The 21,528-nt window shown below is 49.9% G+C and overlaps 1 protein-coding gene across 1 annotated transcript in view; it reads right to left on the reverse strand.

The window, feature by feature from the left end:
• Positions 1 to 21,528, reverse strand: part of upb1 (ureidopropionase, beta) — a 188,542-nt gene that overhangs the window by 51,513 nt on the left and 115,501 nt on the right. The window contains exons 6-7 of the mRNA XM_038793997.1: positions 11,220 to 11,389; positions 638 to 719 (exon numbers count right to left, since the gene is read on the reverse strand). Coding sequence (XP_038649925.1) covers positions 638 to 719; positions 11,220 to 11,389 — 252 coding nt within the window. The remainder of the gene's footprint in view (positions 1 to 637; positions 720 to 11,219; positions 11,390 to 21,528) is intronic.

Consider the following 21,528-nt stretch of genomic DNA (forward strand, 5'->3'; position numbering starts at 1 on the left):
TATCTTCTTGGGCTTGGCTTCTCTTTTTGTTTGAATAAACTCTTGCATCATTTAAAAAATATATATTTAAGTAGACATTATAATGCAAGTTGTTTATCGGGCTCAAGTCGTTCAGCTATTCACCCTTCAATCATCATTTCCTCAAAGCACCACATGTAAATGGGGGTGCAGAAAGATTAAATAAGGAGATTAGCAACCAAGGGCAGAATTAAAAATTTCATCCTCATTCAAAAATGATCCTCAAGATTCAGCCCAACACCCATTATCTTTTTTTAAATTACTTTATCAGAGTTACAAAGCTAGAGCTCAGTGTGTGGACAGGGGCAAAACCCTAATCCTGCTCATTGCCTGCTCCAAAAAACAATTCAAATTGAATCCAATTCATGGTCCCCACAAGAGAGACATACCAGATCCAGGCATTACACCTGACCTCGCGCGCATCGCCAAAAGGCCGAGAAGCGATCAGCACCCACTATCCACACGCCGTTCAATTTATGCATCCCAACAAGTCCTCTGGGAAATTTGTTTGTGACACTGCATCAGTACACCTCTAACAAAATCCGAGTGGTAATGTGTACCAAAGCCCCGTTCACTTACCGATTGACAGTCAAAGGTTAAGTTAGAAGCTGCTACTCACCGTCCCTACTCGGTTGATGGCACAGGTGAAACAGTGGTTGGCAATGGCTGCATTCCTGGCTTCAATGGGCCACATGGGTTCACTAAAACAGATACAATAACAAACTTAAAGAAGCTCGTCCTTCCTGGGGATGGGTTGCACTGTGGCAGGAAATTGGGGGAACTGCCTGTTAATTGTGCTCCATTATATTTATCACTTACAACAACCTCCAAAAGAAACCTCTGGACATAATGCAACTGGGATGTAAATCACAGATCAAGCGGAGAGCAAAAGCTCTCCTTTATGCTTAACAATATATTTGTGAAGAAAATGAAGTGTATTTCTCTAAGACCTTGTTAATTTTAACATAGTACTCAAGGAGCTAAAAAGCAGATTCACTCACACTGGAAAGCTACAGCTCATTTCAATACATTAATTAGCTGATCTTATGAAAATAAATGTATAGGAGAGTGGATGCATACTTTGAGAGCTATTTATTTATCAATACAAGTCAAGGTGGCGCAGTGGTTAGCACTGCTGCCTCACGGCGCTGAGGACCAGAGTTCGATCCCAGCTCTGGGTCATTGTCCACGTGGAGTTTGCACATTCTTCCTGTGTTTGCGTGGGTCTCACCCCCACAACCAAAAAAGATGTGCAGGTTAGGTGGATTGGCCACACTAAATGGCCCCTAATTGGAAAAAAAAGAATTGTTTCTCTAAATTAAAAAAAAAAATGCAAGTTGTCCTTGACTAAGCCCTGAGATTATTGGCCTCTGACAAACATGGCCATCGTACTCCCAATCAGTTATCACTCCAGTCACTGGAGAGTTTCCCATTTGAACCCCATTGATCTCAGTTTTTCCAGAGCTCTTTGATGACAGTCAAATCTTCCTTGAGGTGAAGGGCAGTCACTCCCACCTTCATCTCGGACGGTCAGCTCTATGTCTGGATAGAGGCTCTGGAAAGTTTTGGGGCAAAGTGATTCTGGCCAAACTGAAACGGAGTAGGTTATGAGTGAGAAGGTGTCACTTGATAACAATACTGATATTTCCTTGCATCACTTCACTGAATATTGGGAAAGGCTGATCGGACAATAATGTCCAAAGATGTGCAGATTAGGTGGATTGGTTATGCTAATGTTGCCCCTTAGTGTCCGAAGTTGTGCAGGTTAGGTGGAGTTACGGGGATAGGGCAGAGGAATGAGCCTAGGTATGGTGCTCTTTCAGCGGGTTGGTGCAGAATGGGCCGAATGACCTTCTTCCGCACTGTAGGAATTCTATTCTATGATTCTATGACACACCCAGGCAATTGCCCACATTATTAGCTAGCTGCCAACATCATAACTGAATTGTAATCCGGAGTTGCCCGAGGGCAGGAATTAGGATGGGGGATCTATTTATAGATGGGAGCTTTCCCAGCTTGAAAGCTTTGGAGAATAAACTTAAATTGCCAGCAGAGAATGGTTTTAGGTATTTGCAAGTGCGCGACTTCCTGAGAAAACAGGTGCCGGCCTTTCCGCTGCTGCCGCCATGGGGGATACAGGATACAGTAGTTTCCAGTACCTGGGTGGGAGAGGGGAAGGTATCAGATATTTACCAGGAGCTTTTGGAGGCGGAGGAAACTCCGGTGGAGGAGCTTAAGGGCAAGTGGAAGGACGAGCTAGGAGGAGAGATAGAGGCGGGTCTATGGGCGGATGCCCTAAGCAGGGTTAATACCTCTTCATTGTGCGCCAGGCTTAGCCTGATACAATTTAAGGTAGTCCACCGGGCACACATGACAGTGGCTAGGATGAGCAAGTTTTTTGGGGTCGAGGATAGGTGTGCGAGATGCGTGGGAAACCCAGCAAATCATGTCCAAATGTTTTGGGCATGCCCGAAGCTTAGAGGGTTTTTTAGATCATAGAATTTACAGTGCAGAAGGAGGCCATTTGGCCCATCGAGTCTGCACCGGCTCCTGGAAAGAGCACCCTACCCACGGTTAACACCTCCACCCTATCCCCACAACCCAGTAATCCCACCCAACACTAAGGGCAATTTTGGACACCAAGGGCAATTTATCATGTCCAATCCACCTAACTTGCACATCTTTGGACTGTGGGAGGAAACCGGAGCACCCGGAGGAAACCCACGCGCACACGGGGAGGATGTGCAGACTCCGTACAGACAGTGACCCAAGCCGGAATCAAACCTGGGTCCCTGGAGCTGTGAAGCGATTGTGCTATCCACAATGCTACCGTGCTGCCCCGTGCAGGGTTTTGCTAAGGCAATGTCCACGGTGCTGAAAACACGAGTCCGGAGGTAGCGATCTTTGGAGTGTCGGAAGATCCGGGAGTTCAGGGGGTGAAAGAGGCCGATGTCCTGGCCTTTGCCTCCCTGGTAGCCCGGAGACGGATCTTGTTAATGTGGAGGGACTCAAAGCCCCTGGGAGCAGAGACCCGGGTTAGTGACATGGCTGGGTTTCTCAGTCTCGAGAAAATAAAGTTTGCCTTAAGAGGGTCAATGTTAGGGTTCACCCAGAGGTGGCAGCCGTTCGTAGACTTTCTCGGGGAAAATTAAAAACGTCAGCAGGTGCAGTATTCCAAGGAGAGGGGGGGGGGGGGGATTGTTGTTGTGTGGTTGAGGTGTGTGAAGATTGGGCTGGGGGGGGGGGAATGTTTATTTTACCATGTTGATGTCATTGTTTTTGTTACTGTTATAAAAATTTTCAAATACCTTAATAAAATATTATTATTAAAAAAACCAAAAGATCTTCTCTGGGTTTTTCTCAACGACAAATGGTTTGTTTGTGGGAAGCAGCCTACAACCTAATCTAACATTACTGAACACCAGGATAGTAAATCCTGCTATTGAATTGTGCCTTTCCTGACCTTTTTCAACCAATCCTTATGGAATCCTCCTTCAATCAGAGAGTCAGAATGACAAAAGGAGAAAATATCAGTGAACAAAAAGCCAATATAATATAAAGGTTATGGGGTTTACTTAAACACAATGCAGCTCTTTAGTGACTGACTCACACAACTGTAATGCATTTTGATCAGATTAATAGAAAGCTACTTGCTTAATCAAAATGTATCACTACTGAATGGAACCCCACTTTCGCGAGCCTCTCCTCTTAACAAAGTCCTCTCGTCTATTGCAGGATATGAGTAAAGCTTGTCTGTATCTCTCCCATTGTTTTGACAGCTTTCCAAAAGCAAGGCTGCCAAAGCAGAATCTAATATTCTAAACTAAGCAATGTCCTCTCTGTTCTCAGCCTCCTACACTGTACCGATGAAGTCCAATACAAGTTCAAGGAACAGTAGACTTTCTTTTAATTACAGTAAGAAGTCTTACAACATCAGGTTAAAGTCCAACAGGTTTGTTTCAAATCACTAGCTTTTGGAGCACTGCTCCTTCCTCAGGTGAATGAAGAGGTGGGTTCCAGAAACATATATATATATAGACAAAGTCAAAGGTGCAAGACAATGCTTTGAATGCAAGCATTTGCAGGTAATTAAGTCTTTGCCGATCCAGAGATAGGGGTAACCCCAGGTTAAGGAGGTGTTAATTGTCTCAAGCCAGGACAGTTGGTAGGATTTCGCAAGCCCAGGCCAGATGATGGGGGATGAATGTAATGCGACATGAATCCAAGGTCCCGGTTGAGGCCGTATTCATGTATGAGGACCTTGGCTGTAAGTTTCTGCTCGGCGATTTCGCGTTGTCGCATGTCCTGAAGGCTGCCTTGGAGAATGCTTACCCGGAGATCAGAGGCTGAATGCCCCTGACTGCTGAAGTGTTCCCCGACTGGGAGGGAACATTCCTGCCTGGTGATTGTCGCGCGATGTCCGTTCATTCGTTGGTGCAGCGTCTGCATGGTCTCGCCAATGTACCACGCTTCGGGACATCCTTTCCTGCAGCGCATGAGGTAGACAACGTTGGCAGAGTCGCACGAGTATGTACCGCATACCTGGTGGGTGGTGTTACCATGTATAATGGTGGTACCCATGTCGATGATCTGGCACGTTTTGCAGAGATTCCCATGGTGTCGTGGTCGCTGTTCTGAAGGCTGGGTAGTTTGCTGCAAACAATGGTTTGTTTGAGGTTGCGCAGTTGTTTGAAGGCAAGTAGTGGGGGTGTGGGGATGACATTGGCAAGATGTTCATCTTCATGAGGGGCTCTTCAGGGGGTTTTGTGCAAAGGTGGGGGATGTTAATGACTATGTTTGAGGACCTGTTTGTCACGGGGGACGGGGGGGGGGGGGGACGGGGGGGGGGGGGTGGATAAAAAAGGGGGAACAACTGTACAATTGATTGTTGGGAAGTATGTTTCCCGGGATGTTTATTCATTGTAACCTGTTTTGATACATGTTTATTTTTTAAAAAACTATCCTGGCTAAAACCGCGAACACTCCCGCCCAGAATCTTCCCAATTTTTCGCAAGACCCCTGCCGACACCACTCACACTCATCTGTTACCCCCTGAAAGAACCAACTCATTCTCGCCTGAGTCATATGCACCCTGTGCACCACCTTAAACTGTATCAGGCTCATCCTTGCACAAGAGGAGGTCCCGTTTACCCTACACAGTGCCTCACTCCATACTCCCCAATTGATCTCCCCTCCCAACTCCGCTTCCCATTTCTCCTTGATCTTCACCACCCGCTCGCCTCCATGCTCCCCCAGCCACTTGTATATATCCCCAATTCTTCCCTCCCCTTCCACATCCGGGAGCAGCAGTCGCTCCAGTATGGTGTAAGACGGCAACATCGGGAACCCCCTCCAGACAGGCAACCTAGGGAACCCCATGCAGACCTATCGAGCAACGTCCCTAACCTGCAGATACCTGAACTCACTCCCCCTCGGCAGCTCTACCCTCTCCCTTAACTCCTCCAGACTGGCGAACCCTTTCTCCAAATACAGATCCCTCACCTTGACCAGCCCCACTTCCCTCCACCTCCTGTGTACACTCTCCATCCCCCCCTGCTAAAATCCATGATTAGCACCGACATCGCTTTCACCCTAACATTCCTCCTCAATCGATTCCATATCTTCATCATGGACTGCACCAACCGGTTCCTTCAATATCTTCTTGGAGCCATTGCCAACGCTGCCATCACCATAGCCCTCAAACTAGGCCCGTTACAAGATTCCTCCTCCATCCTAACTCACTCTACCCCTTCTCCTTCCCACCACCACTGCACCTTGTCCACATTCGCCACCCAATAATAAGGAAGCACGTTCGGCAACGCCAACCCCCCCCCCCCCCCCCCGCTGCTTCTGCCTCTGTAGTAGGGTCCTCCCCACTCTCGGCACCTTCCTCGCCCATACAAAGTCCAAAATGATCTTGTCCACGCATCATCGTCATTCCGACCACAACTTCACACCATTCCAACTGCATCATCGCTATTCCGACCTCATCATCAACATTCCGACCGCACCGTAACGACATTCAAACAGCACCTTCGCCATTCTGAATGCATCATCATCATTCCGACTGCACCGTAACAGCATTCCAACAGCACCCTCGCCATTCCGAATGCATCATCGCCATTCCGACCGCACCGTAACAGCATTCCAACAGCACCCTCGCCATTCCGAATACATCATCGCCATTCCGACCGCACCGTAACAGCATTCCAACTGCACCCTCGCCATTCTGAATGCATCATCGCCATTCCGACTGCACCGTAACGGCATTCCAACAGCACCTTCGCCATTCCGAATGCATCATTGCCATTCTGACCGCACCTTCACGCCATTCCGACCGCATCTTCATGCCATTCTACTGTATAATTGACATTCTGACCACTCCTTCACGCCATTCCGACCGCATCATCGCCATTCCAACCGCACCGTAATGGCATTCCAACTGCACCTTCGCCATTCCGAATGCATCATCGCCATTCCGACTGCACCTTCGCCATTCCGAATGCATCATCGCCATTCCAACTGCATCATCGTCATTCTGACCGCATCTTCACGCCATTCTGCCACACATTCACGTTATTCCGACTGCACCATCGCCATTCTGACTGCTCCTTCGCCATTCCGAATACATCATCGCCATTCGGACCGCATTAACGGCATTCCAACTGCACCTTCAAGCCATTCCGACACCATTCTGATCGCACCTTTGCACCATTCCGGCCGCACCGTTGCACCATTCCGTCCGTGCCTTCGCGCTATTCCGGCCGCACCTTTGCAACATTCTGACTGCGACTTTACGCCATTCCGACCACATCTTTGCACCATTCCAGCCGCGTCTTTGCGCCATTCCGATCGCACCTTTGCGCCATTCCGACCTCATCTTTGCGCCATTCCGACCGCACCTTCTTGATATTCCGACCACACCGTCATGCTATTCCAATCGCATCTTTGCCATTCCAACCACATCTTCCACATTCCAACCGCATCGTTGCGCTACTCCGACCACACCTTCACGCCATTACGCCGCATCTTTGCCATTACGACCGCACTTTCATGCTATTCCGACCACACCTTCATGCCATTCCGACTGCATCCTTGACATGACGACCATACCTTCAACATTCCAACCACAGCGTCACGCTACTCGGACCACACCTTCATCCATTCCGACTGCATCCTCGACATTATGACCGCACCTTCGACATTCACGGTAGCATGGTGGTTAGCATAAATGCTTCACAGCTCCAGGGTCCCAGGTTCGATTCCGGCTTGGGTCACTGTCTGTGCGGAGTCTGCACGTCCTCCCCGTGTGTGCGTGGGTTTCTTCCGGGTGCTCCGGTTTCCTCCCACAGTCCAAAGATGTGCGGGTTAGGTGGATTGGCCATGCTAAATTGCCCATAGTGTCCTTAAAAGTAAGGTTAAGGGGGGGGGGGTTGTTGGGTTACGGGTATAGTGTGGATACATGGGTTTGAGTAGGGTGATCATTGCTCGGCACAACATCGAGGGCCGAAGGGCCTGTTCTGTGCTGTACTGTTCTATGTTCTATTCCGACCACACCGTCACGCTATTCCGACCACACCTTCATGCCATCACAATGGTTGCCTACTCCACCTACAGGATCACAGGCAGGTTACAGCACAGGGCAAGGCCATTATGCCCACTGCGTCCATGCAGGCCCTTTGGAAGAGCAACTCACATCATTTATCCCCCTTATCTTTTCCCCATAGACATGCAAATTGTTTCTGTTCTAATAATTATCCAATTTCCTTTTGAAAGTCTGAATTGAATATGCCTCTACCACACTCTCAGACAGTGCCTTCCAGATCCTAACCATCACTGTGTTAAAAAAATTCTCATGTCGCCATTGCTTCTTTTGTTAATATTTAACCTTGTATTGGTAAACATAAGAATTTGGAAGCAGGATGAGGCCACTCAGCCCTCGAACCGGCTCTGCTGGTCAATAAGATCATGGTTGATCTGATTGGGACCTCAACCCCACATTCCCCTACACCCAAGGAGAACAACCTCAGCTTCTCCCATCTATCTATGTAACTGAAGTCACTCATTCCTGGAAACAGTCTTGTGAATCTTTTCTGCACCCTCTCTAATGCCTTCACATCCTTCCAAAAATGTAGCGGCTGGCATTACGCACAATACTCCAGTTGAGGCCAAACCACTGATTTTGCAGGTTCAACCTAAACATCCTTACTTTTGTACACTATGACTCTAATTATAAACCCCTGCATAACATCAGCTGACTCTGCCCTGCCTCAGCTCAGCTCTGTTACCAAAACCCTCACCAATGCCTTTGTTCCTCCAGATTTGACTATTCCAATGCACTCCTCCTTTGTCTCCCACATTTGACCCTCTATAAACTTGAGGTCATCCAAACCTCTGAGTGTCAGTTTCTTAACTCACAGTATCACCCCTGTGCGCATAGAGCTACGTTACCTCCCAGTTGAACAATGCCTCAATTTTAAAATTGTGATTCTTGTTTCCGAAGCCCTCCATGACCTTGTTCCGCTCCTTCACTGTAATCTCTCGCAGCCCTACAACCCTCTGATATACTGGAGCTCCTCTAATTCTGATCTCTTTGAGCAACCCTGAGTTTAACAGCTCTGTGATCAGTGATCGTGCCTTCAAACTCCAAGATCATAACCTCTGGAATTCATAGAATTTACAGTGCAGAAGGAGGCTATTCGGCCCATCGAGTCTGCACCAGCTCCTGGAAAGAGCACCCTAGTCAAGGTCAACACCTCCACCCTATCCCCATAACCCAGCAACCCCACCCAACGCTAAGGGCAATTTTGGACACTAAGGGCAATTTACCATGGCCAATCCACCTAACCTGCACATCATTGGACTGTGGGAGGAAACCGGAGCACCCGGAGGAAACCCACGCACACACGGGGAGGATGTGCAGACTCCGCACAGACAGTGACTCAAGCCGGAATCGAACCTGGAACCCTGGAGCTGTGAAGCAATTGCGCTATTCACAATGCTACCGTGCTGCCCTTGCTAACCTCTAGAATGATATGTATATTGACTGGGATGTAAAGAGTTAACAAGTTAATAATAATGCTTCTTACCACTAGAGGGAAAAACAGAACAGTCATATGTATATCATGTGACTTGGGGGATTCTGGGATAAGATAGTGAGGCATGAGCGAGTGAGCAGTTGTAGTTAAGAAAGTTTGCTAGTTAGAGATAGAATAGTTTAATATAGAAACCTGTGACTTTAGGAATGTGATAGAATTTTAGTTAGCAGTGTAATAAATTTATAGTTTTGTTTGTTAACAAAGCTTTGTGTTCTTTATTCAACACAACGCATCCAAGCCCTCCAGGTAAAGCAACATAGAGAACAATATGCTAGACATTTGAAATGAAAACCGCTTATTGTCACAAGTAGGCTTCAAATGAAGTTACTGTGAAAAGCCCCTAGTTGCCACATTTGAAGTGGACAACTTTAATAGTAAAGAACACAACATACTTCAACTCCACTATATCTCTCTTTCCTCCATTAAGATGCCCAAGAGGGTCGTAGAAGCAGAAACTCTCATTGCATTAAAAAAATTCTTAGATAAGTACCTAGCCTACAGACCAAGAGTTGGTAGGTGTGATAAGGCTGTACCAACACAGAAAAGATGGACTGAATGGCCCCCCTCTGTGCCGTAAACTTTAAGATATGCCTGAAAATTAGACCAGGGGCAAGGTAACAGCTAAACCTAAGAGAAAAGAAAGGTGAACCGCAGGAGAAGTGGGGGGAGGGGAAAGAGGGAGGAGACAGGGAACAATAGAGGGGAACCAGAGGGGTGGGGAGGTGAGGCAAGGGAATGATAGCCAGATGGAAGGCACGGGAAACGATAACAAACTTGGCATCTAGAGGAGCAGAGAACAAGGAAAATACGGGCGAAAGACGGGACGAACGGCTGAAATGGAGGTGAACGCGAGACGACAATGGCAGCGAAATCCGTCCGGGAGAAGCAAGCAACAACACCGACACCAGACCCATTCGCGTATTGCCCTCTGTAATTGTTTCTCCAGCACCCAAATGTATATGTACCTCCCCAGTACCCCCCCCCCCCAACCCCCACCCCCCCCCCCCCCCCCGCCCTCCCCACACACACACAAACAGATGCCTACTTATATGTTAAAAATAATATTGCCAATTGTACAGAGTTGCTGTTGTTGAGCTAGTGCATAATACCCTACCAGTTATTTTATTTAAATTTTTTAATGTGTGTTCCCTTCTCTTCAATGTATATAAATTTTATTCTGTGTACATAACAAAGTAAATATACTTTGTTCAAAAACCCAAGTAAAAACATTTATAAAAAAAAAGATATGCCTGAAAATCTAATTCTTTAACCAAACTTCTGGTCTCCTGCCTTAATAACACGTTATGTGTCTCGATGTCAAATTTGGTTTGATAATACACCCGTGAAGTTTTACCGGGTGGAAGACTCAGTCTGTTCTCCATCCCAGTTCTGGTGAGGTGCCCCACCTTCCTGATTTTCCTGGAACCTGCGGCCCTCATACATCTCCTCACATTTATCCTGAAGTTCCAGTCACAACACAGCCAAAATGCGTATCTCACTCAAGATCACACCGGACAAGAGTGCAGAGGTCTTAGTAATTAAATGTCAATGTGAAAACGGTGCTGTCAACATCACTTTGCAACAGCTGAGAGATACAATATGTTTGTAAATGTGATTTAAATGTGATAATACGTTCACATAGATTTAGATAGATTCCATCTGGTGAAGAAGGCTTCCATCTGTACCTTGCATAACTTTCTGATAATATCCTCATTTGGTTAATTGGATTTGCATTACAGCCTAATCATTCTATATGGGTTTATAATTTCAAACTAAGTACAAATATGGAGACGTCTCCATCCTCCATCCACCCATCATTCTCAATTTGAAAGATTTCCAATATTTGGGGATCTGGGAATTTAGAAAACACAAACTTTTGCCAGCAACATCACTTTGATTTAATATTGTTTAAAGTTCATGATGAATTGAGTCACAATGAGAAAGACATGACCATCTGTTCTACCTAATACCAGCACAGTGAAAGCCATCAATGTACTCTATTACATCAATAATTATTTGGCTGGAACAATTTAAGGCTCTGGTCACCAAAGAGTGAGGCATGACCACAGGTTGCCATTAAAATCAGTGAAACTATCCTCTTACCTCAGCTCCCCAACAGTAGCACATGGGTTGAAGATAATTTCAGCTCCATTGATGCTGTACATCAACCAGTTCAAAGGGTGATGCCGGCCGAAGCAGATATTAACAGCAATCCTTCCAAACTGAGTTTGAAATACTCGATGTCCCGTGTTTCCCTCCATGTAGTATGTAGACTATGAAGAAAAAAAGACATCGGTACCCAAAATCACCAAGTTTCAACTCCAATGGAAGTTACAAGATCCAAAACGCCTCCAAATCATACACAATTCCTTCATCTCGGCTGGCTCAACATTATGTCATTCCTTCCAATAGTAGGGAGAGGGATGTCCAACTTTGTGCTGGCACCTTCAAACAAGACCATTCTACTTTATTTTAGAAGCAGCAATATTTAAATAAAATGAAATGCAATATAATTGGATAATTGAGCCCTGAATGCAAAGGTGGACCAGGTCACAGTTTCTCGTTTAGAAGAACAATTGAATACATTTAACTTCTTACGTCAATGCAGAAATGTTACACAGAAAACACAGCACAGAAAGAGGGCATTCAACCCCACTTGTCCATGCTGACGTTTATACACATCAGTCTCAGCCACATCCCCTCTTCATCTCGCCCCGTCAGCATAATCTTCCAATCCCCTTAAATGCATTGTTACAATTCACCTCAACAATTCCATGAAATAGCCAGTTCCACATTCTATTCACTCTTTGGGGAGATGGTGGTGTAGTGGTAATGTCACTGGATTCGTAATCCAGAGATCTGGGCTAATGGGGACAGGGTTCAAATCCCACCACAGTAGAATTTGAATTCCATTTGTAGATCTTAAGAATAAAATCACATCTGGTTCACTAATAGAAGGAAATCTGCCATCTTTACCTGGTCGGCCTACATGTGACTCCAGACGTACAGTAATGTGGTTGACTCTGAACTGCCCTCTGAAATGCCCCAGCAAGTCATTCAGTGCAAGAGAAATTAAGGATGGGCAATAAATGCTAGTCCAGCCAGCGACGCCCACATCCCATGAAAAAAAATCAAACTTTCTCCTAAATTCCCTATTGGATTTATTTGTGACTCTCTTAGATTGAAAGTAGGAAACTATAGGTCAGTTAAGTGAACAACCATCCTCGGGAAAATGCTGGAATCCATTATTGTGGATGTAGGAGCAGGACATTTAGAAAATCATATTACAATCAGGCAAAGTCAACATGGTTTTGTGAATGGGAAATCATGCATGAAAGATTTATCAGTGTTTTTTGAGGATATAACAAGCAGGGTGGATACAGGGAAATGAGTAGATGTAGCATATTTTGATTCTCAAAAGGCATTCAATACGGTGTTGTATAAAAGATTACTACACAAGATAAGAGCTCATGGTGTTGAAGGTGATATGTTACATTGGATAGGGTCTTGATTAGCTATCAAGCAGCAGATAGCAGTTATGATGAGGCCAAATTCTGCAAGTAGATATATCTATATTGATTAAGTGAGAGGGCAAAAAATTTAGCAGTATAATCCGGGGATGCGTGAACTTGTTCACTTTGGCAGGAAGAATAGAAAATCAGACTTTTGGAATAACAACATAAATATTATTGTCACAAGTAGGCTTACACTAACACTGCAATGAAGTTACTGTGAAAAGCCCCTAGTCGCCACATTCTGACACCTGTTCAGGAACACGGAGGGAGAATTCAGAATGTCCTATTCACCTAACAAGCACGTCTTTCGGGACTTGTGGGAGGAATCCGGAGCACCCGAAGGAAACCCAGGCAGACACGGGGAGAACGTACAGACTCCGCACGGACAGTGACCCAAGCTGGGAATCGAACCTGGGACCCTGGCGTGGTGAAGTAACAGTGCTATCCAGTGTGCTACCGTGCCGCCCATGATGAGTGGCGAAACATTAAATGCAATGGTATAGAGGGAGCTGGGTGTCTTTGTGCATGAATCATGTTATCATGTAGTTACAGCAAGTAATTAGGAAGAAAAATAGAATATTTGCCTTTCGAGCAAAAGGAATGAAATATAAAAATAGGAGTCTTCCTCCAACTGTAGAAGGCATTGTTGAGACCATATCTGGAGTACTGTGTACACTTTTGATCTCTTTATTTAAGGAAGGGTGTATATTCATTGCAGGTTGTTCAGAGGAGGTTTACTCGACTGGTTCCAGGAATGAAGGGTTTGTTTTAATGAGAAAAGTTTGAGCAAGCCTGGCCTCTCATTGGAGTTCAGAAGAATGAGAGCCAATATCAGAGAAACATGCAAAATTTTTCAGGGGGCTTGACAGGAAAAATGCTGAATGTTTCCCCTTGTGGGGAATCTAGAAATAGGGAGCATGGTTTAAAAATAAGAGGTCACACATTTAAGATGGAGTTTTTAAAAAATATGTTTATTGAAAATTTTCATTTTACACAAAATAATATAAAACAATTAGTTCAAGTTACAATTACAAAGAACACAACAAATAATCACAAGTCCTAATTAACTTCACCTCCAAAACTAAAAATTAAAAAAGGAAATGACTGGCCTCCATCTTAGGTGGAACACTTCTACGGACTCCCTAATGTACTTGACCTTCTCCAAATGTAAGAATAACATGAGGTCACCCAACCAAGCTGAGGCACTGGGTGGAATATGAGACCTCCACCCAAGGTATTAGCTGGGTAAAGGCGAGGACATCGCCTTCACCCTTGTCTGCAGCACAGGCGAGTCTGACACCCTGAAATTGGCCACCAGCAGATTTGGCTCCGGGTCGACATTAAGTATCTCTGATGCAAAAGATACCCAAAAGCTTACTAATTTGGGACAAGACAAGAACATATGAGTGTGGTTAGCCGGACCACAAGAGCAAAACCCGCATCTGTCCACTGCCCCATAGAAGAATTCGCTCATCCTCACCTTGGTCAGATGAACCCTATGCACCACCATGAATTGGATCAGACTAAGCCGAGCACATGAGGATGTGGAATTGACCCTGGGGAGGGCCTTGCTCCATACCTCATCATCCAGAACGGGACCCAATTCATCTTCCTATTTCACCATACTTCATTCAAAGGAGTCGACTCTGCTGATAATGTTTATTAGTCACAAGTAGGCTTACATTAACACTGCAATGAAGTCACTGTGAAAATGCCCCAGTCGCCACACTCCGACACCTGTTCGGGTACACAGAGGAAGAATTCAGAATGTCCAATTCACCCACTGTTGGGCAGCCAATATTCAGAAGATACTGGGATAGTTAAGTAATCCGGATTCCATATGGAGACAAATGGAGGCGGGTTCCTGTAAGTGTTCTAGCCTTGGTGCATTAGTAACTACGTCTTTCGGGACTTGTGGGAGGAAACCGGAGCAGCCGGAGGAAACATACGCAGACACAGGGAGAACATGCAGACTCTGCACAGACAATGACCCAAGTCGGGAATCGAACCTGGAGCCCTGATGCTGTGAAGCAACAGTGCTACCTACTGTGCTACCGTGATTTGGCTATTTATGCACCAAATAATTCCCCCACCACCCCGGCCAAAGCGTGATTCTCCGCTGTCACACCGGTTGGGAGAATAGTGGGCCGCGCCAGATTTTCACGCGATGCCGGTCCAACGCGCTCCCGTTATTCCCCCAACCGGCCACATTTCTGTCATCGGGTTTCGCGCGCAAAATCCTGGAGAATCGCCAGATGCAGCAAAAATGGCGATTCTCCAGCACCCCCGCTATTCTCCGGCCCGGATGGGCTGAAGTCCCGACGTCGTGACGCCAGGTCACAGCGTCGCCGTCCACACCTGCTTTTTAAAGTCGTCAGCCAGCACGAGTGAGGAGGTGAGCGGACTGTCCCGGAGTCTCCGCAAACTGGGGAGGGCATCCCCGAGAACGCAGCGGCCAGTTTGGGGGGGGGGGGGGGGGGGGGGGGGGGAGAGGGAGAAGTGGGGGGGGGAAGAGAGGGAGAAGTGGGAGGGGGGGGGAGAGAGGGAGAAATGGGAGGGGGGGGAGAGAGAAGTGGGGGGAGAGAGGGAGAAGTGGGAGGGGGGAGAGAGAGGGAGAAGTGGGGGGTGGGAAGAGGGAGTGAGTGGAGTGGGTCGTCCTTCCCCCGGATGCAACATCTCAGCCGCCCTGCCATGGCATGACGGTCACGGCCGCTGGTTGCCGTGGCTTATGGCCACAGCCCACTGACGCACCGGTGAGGAGGACGTAGTTAACTGCCCGTTGGATACAGAAAGTGATCAGGGGTTAGGCTGGCCGCGTGTCAGCAGCGCGACCAGGCCACCGGGACACACAGGTATCCCGTGGCAGGCGGCTGCCGAGGTGTCGACTAACCTCCGTCTAACATGTTGTTTCTCTGCCCCCCACCACCCTTGTGTAGGTGACAATAATGTATTCTAGCCGAACAGCTATGTTCAGCGCAGCGGTTGGGGCCGCAGCACTGCAGTTGGACATCCAGCAGCGTCCACAGCCACATCCCACAGTGGATGCAGGGGCAGCTGCAGGAGCAGAGGGAATGGCCGTGGAGTGGCCCGTCGTCAAGTAGCATGGGGAGAGGAGGAGGAGGAGGAGGAGGAGACATTGATGGTGGAGCCAGGGCGCCAGAGGCGACGAGCGAGGCCCAGGGTGTATTGTGGCCGGATCCCTTTCGAGACAATGCCGGACATCACCTGCAGGAGGCGACTCTGGTTGAGCAGAGAGACGGTCACACATATCTGTCACCTCGTGGCGCACCTCGCCCCACGTGGAACAGGAGGAGGACACGCGATCCCGGTTGCCGTCAAGGTGACGGTGGCACTTAACTTTTATGCAACCGGCTCCTTCCAGTCTCCGAGGGTGGACCTGTCCGGGATCTCGCAGGCATCGGTGCACAGGTGCATCCGGGATGTGACCGACGCCCTGTATGTCATCGCCGACCGCTACATCACCTTTCCCGAGGACCAAGCAAGTCAGGAATCACGTTGTGGATTTGCCAACGTGGCCGGGATACCGATGGTCCAGGTGGTCATTGATTGTGTTCATGTCCCCATGCGCCCGCCTGCAGGCAACAGGGAAGTGTTCACAAACAGGAGGGGGACATACTCCATGTACATCCAGGTGGTATGCGACCCCCACATGAAGATCATGCACGTGTGCGCTAGGTTCCCTGGAAGTGTGCATGATGCGTACAATCTTGCGCAGTCATTCATCCCTGCTCTGTTTGAGGGACGGCCCCCCGGCTGAGGGGCTGGTTGCTGGGCGACAGGGGTTATCCACTGAGGTCTTGGCTGATGACGCCCATACGGGGGCCTCAGACCAACGCGGAGACCCTTTACAATGAGGCCCATGCAGCAACCAGGGGTGTGGTGGAGCTCTGCTTTGGTCTCCTGAAAATGCGATTCAGGTGCCTGGACCGCTCCGGAGGGGCCCTGCAGTACCAGCCTGAGAGGGTCGCTCGCCTTGTCGTGGTCTGCTGTGCGCTGCACAACATCGCGATGCAGAGGGGGCGGAGGGAGAAGCTACTGGCAGTGGTGCCAACACAGAGGAGGAGGAGCAGGAGGTTGGTGGTGTGTCGGGCGCAGCACGCAGACACGACTCGGGTGCTGGTAATGTCCAGGAGGCGGCACGACGGCACCGGCGAGGACAGCGGGCACGCGACGCCTTGGTGGCAGCAAGATTCACGCGCGCGACGGCACCGCTGAACACCAACACTACCACCTGCATCGCCAGTCGCGCAGACGGTCAGCACACAACTCCCCCCCCCCCTTCCTGCGTACACTGCTCCAGTTCGACATCACCCTTACCACTGCGGCCAGACGGTATGGCACGACATTGATGGCTGTGTCAGTGGGTGTGATCAGTGCCATGTGGAATGATGACAGCCTGCTCTGCGATGAGCTGTGAGCTCAGAATCGTTAGACAAAGTCTGACTCATGGCAATAACTGAACCATCTATCTCGGTGGTCGCTGAGTTCATCAGGGACACTCCATCACGTGCCCGTGTGGGGTAGCTGTTGGAGTGGGTGGGGGGGAAGGGACTGCACACCCGGCACCCAAGTTTCACCGCTCGTCAACCCCAGCGACACTCGGTCACCATCATGATCCCTGTGGCAATGGAAAAATCACACGGTATTACAAGTTAGGTGCAACAGTGAGTTTAATGGTTAACATTATGTCCAGATGCCCTAGCCCCTACAACTAATCTGTGCCCTTCACCCGTGCCAACTAACTATGTGTCCCTCTTTGTTGCCTTACGGGCCCTACCACTACGTCTAAGTGAATCCCCAGATGATACAGCAGGAGTGGAGGCGGACTGCTGAGAATCACCCCCTGCGACATGTCTCCCCGTCAGCACTCGTTTCCTGGGGCGACCCGGCCTTGATGGGCCAGGCTGCTCTGCGGGCGTTTCGGATGACGTGGTGCCACCCTGCTCTGCCCGCTGCCCACCCGATGCACCAGGGATGGGATGGGGGGAGGCGAAGCGTTCAGGGACGTCCTGTGATGGAGTTAATGGGACGGGCCCCAGAACCTCATCCTCCCTCGGGGAGCCCGGTGGCCCCCGGGCCTCACTGTGGGACGGAGTTGCGAGCGGGGAGGTGCCCCGTCACCCCACCGACACCTGGCGCAGCCAGTCCTGGAGGCCTGCAACCGTATCGACCAGGGTCCGTAAGTTCGCTCAGCGAACCTTCGGAGACGGAGTCCAGGGAGTGAGACATTCCCGCCAGGGACTGTGCGACTTCAACCTGTGAGTGCGCGACGCCATCCAGCACGTGCGGCAGGCGGTTGATGCTCTCCGCGACTGACTGCTGGGACTGTGCCATGGCCTGCTGAGACTCGGCCAAGGCCCGTAGCGCGCCGGCAATGTCATGTTGGCTCTGGCGCATTGCTGCCTGTGAGAGGGCAACCCTCTCCAGGGCCGAGGATGACGCGTGCACATTAAGCCCAACGCCTTGCAGAACCTGACCCATGGCCGAAACCGTTTCACCCATTGCCTCGACCGCAGACGCCACCCGTGCGATGTCGGCCTGGGTGGCTGCCATGAGCGGCACCACTCCTTGCTCCTGTACGCGGTTTGACTCCTCTAACTGCGTCTGCAGCTGCTGGAAGACAGCCCTCATCCCGTCATTGTGTCCCTGGGTTTCAAAATGCATCGGCTGTGCGGGTGGGTCCAGTAAATCCAGGAACCCGGGAAACGTCTGGGAGCCAGCTGAATGCTGGGCCTGGGCTGCCCTCCGACCGTCCAGCCCCTCGGCTGCTCCGACCTCCATCTGCTGTACGGGCTCAGCTGTGTGGTGCACACCAGACTGTGACCCAGGGGCCTCATCACTTAATTGGCCAACCGAGGTGAGTGTCTCTGGGATGGTGGATGGTGTGGGAGATAGCAGTGCCGCAAGCTCGAGGTCCTCGTCTGTCATAAAATCCGCAGTGTCGTCGTCCCAGTCATACCCGGCTGCAGGGCGCACGCGGCCCATGTCTGATTCTCCCTCATGTGAGTCTGCTGACTGTGTCGCCGTCAATGTGTGCGTCCTGCTCGACAGTCCCGGGTTGGGAGGATGGCACTCCTGGCTGACCTCCTGCCACCCTCTGGCGTGCGGCCCTGGGTGCGGTAGTGGTGGCGGATGTTCTGCTGGGTGTCGCAGCAGACGGTCCTGGATGTTCGGCAGCACGCCCTAGGGAACAGAATAAGACGGGGTTATGTAGACACGCTCGGCTGGGCGTTGGATGGTCCAGTGGGCAGAGTGTGAGGGGAGAGAGGATGGAGGGGTCCAGTGGGCAGAGTGTGAGGGGAGAGAGAGTGGATGGTCCAGTGGGCAGAGTGTGAGGGGAGAGAGGATGGATGGTCCAGTGGGCAGAGTGTGAGGGGAGAGAGGGTGGATGGTCCAGTGGGCAGAGTGTAAGGGGAGAGAGGGTGGATGGTCCAGTGGGCAGAGTGTGAGGGGAGAGAGGATGGGGCGGTCCAGTGGGCAGAGTGTGAGGGGAGAGAGGATGGATGGTCCAGTGGGCAGAGTGTGAGGGGAGAGAGGATGGGGGGGTCCAGTGGGCAGAGTGTGAGGGGAGAGAGGATGGATGGTCCAGTGGGCAGAGTGTGAGGGGAGAGAGGATGGATGGTCCAGTGGGCAGAGTGTAAGGGCACAGAGGAGGGGCTGGGGGGGGGGGGGGGGCGGGGGGTGGGGGTTTGTCATGCAGGGTTGTCTCACTTGGTTCTGCACCGCCAACCTCGCATTGTGCGACCTCCCGGGTGGCAGATCCCCCAGCAAGGTCCAGTGCCCTCTGCTCAAACACGGTCAGTGGGTGCAGAATGAGTGAACCCCCTCAGGTCCTGTTGCGCTCCCGGTTGTTGTGAGCAGTCTTGTCCTGTTGGGGGGGGGGGGTATCATCAGGGCCTTCAGATATTGGCACAGGTTGGGGGGAAAGTTGCAGCTAAACCATGGCATCTCTCCAGGGGGTCGCAGCGCTCATGTGAGTCTGTGACAACTTGGTTAACCACCCTCCACTCACTGTCGCCCCCCCCTCCCCCTCGTGCCCGGGGGGGGAGGTGGGTGATGAGGGACATGGTGGTGGGGGGGGGGGGGGGGGGGAGGTTGTTGTGACCCGGGGGCACCCCCTTGGCACTTACCCTGGCAGCCCTGGTGAGGCCGTGGAGCTTCTTCCGGCACTGCAACCCAGACCGAGGGGTCTGCCCCACAGCACTCACTGCCGTGCTCACCTCACGCCAGGCCCATCGCACAACGCTGGAAGGGTGGCGATGCCCTATTCTAGGGGCAGATGATGCCCCTCCGATGCTCCACCTCATCGAGGAGGGTCTCGAGGTCAGTCTCACCGAACGCCGGGGCTCCGTCATCTTCTCCCCCTTCACTTGTTTTCCTCGTTCGCGCCTTTTTACGACGTGGAGCGCCGTCATTCTGTCGTCATTCGGGCGTCGCTGCCTTCTGGCGTCATCCCCCACGTGGTTCCCGCGGCCCCGCTCCTAGCCCATTTCCGGGGCCTGAATCGCTCGTGAACGGGGCCGTTGTGAAACTCGGCCGAGTTCACGACGGCCTTCCCGATGCCGCGCGGGAGCGGAGAATCGCGCCCTAAATACTCTTCTCCGGTGAGGAGGGAGAAGGAGAAAGAAGGAAAAACCTTGCATGAAAAAATGCAAATCTGAAAGTGCCTGAACAGACTGGAACCAGGGAGCTGAAATTTCTCCGACAGTTCCTTAAAGTAATTATTTTTTTAAATAAATTTAGCGGACCCAATTCTTTTTTTTCCAATTAAGGGGCAATTTAGCGTAGCCAATCCACTTAGTCTGCACATCTTTGGGTTATGGGCGTGAAACCCACGCCGACACGGGGAGAATGTGCAAACTCCACACATTGTGACCTGGGGCCAGGGTCGAACCCGGATCCTCAGCGCCGTGAGGCAGCAGTGCTAATCACTGCACCACCGTGCTGCACAACCCTTAATGTAGTTCCTTAAAGTTGGCAAACCTTCCCTCCATGAACAGGTCCCCAAACTTCTTCAAACCCTTCCACTCCTATAACCTAAACGTATAACCTAAAATAGGTGATCATTGCAGATAGGGGCCAACTAAGGCATGGAACTAAGGTTAAAATGGTTTCTGAACTGCTTCCAGATTCTCAGGGTGGACACCACGACCGGATTCAAGGAGAACCTTACAGGAGAGAATGGCAACGATGTAGTTACTAATGCACCAAGGCTAGAACACTTACAGGAACCCGCCTCCCTTTGGCTCCATATGGAACCCAGATCACTGAACTATCCCAGTATCTTCTGATTATTGGCTGCCCAACAGTAAAATAATAATTTGGGTAAATCAATCCTCCTGCCTGCTTATCACTCTGGAGGAACGACATACGGATCCTCAGGGTTTTACCCACCCAAATAAATGAGGACACTAATTTATTAATTGTGACAAAGAAGGACTTGGGGGAGAAAAATGGGGAGACATTGAAAAATAAATAAAAATCTCGGGAGCACATTCATCTTAATAGTCTGAACCCTGCCCACCAAGGACAAGGGGAGATTCTATCCTACTTCGGTGAGTCAGATTTGACACCATTAGCCAGACTAGTATAATTTGATTTATGAAGTGAAGCCCAATCGTGGGCCACCCAGTTAACAAAAGCTAGTTCTGACTCGGCGAAAATAACAACCCCAGAGAGGACCCCACTCCCCCTGGGGTTAACTGAGAAGTATTGGCTCTTGTCCAAATTCAACTTATACCCAAAGAAGGAGCCAAAGATCCCAAGCAGCTTCATTATCTCATCCATAGTGGATACTAGGTCCATAATATAAAGAAGCAGGTCATCCGCGTACAAGGACACCTTTTGTTCCACTCCTCCTCCTTTTATCTCCTCCA

The sequence above is a fragment of the Scyliorhinus canicula genome, chromosome 1, assembly GCF_902713615.1.
Source record: "Scyliorhinus canicula chromosome 1, sScyCan1.1, whole genome shotgun sequence".
NCBI lineage: Eukaryota > Metazoa > Chordata > Chondrichthyes > Carcharhiniformes > Scyliorhinidae > Scyliorhinus > Scyliorhinus canicula.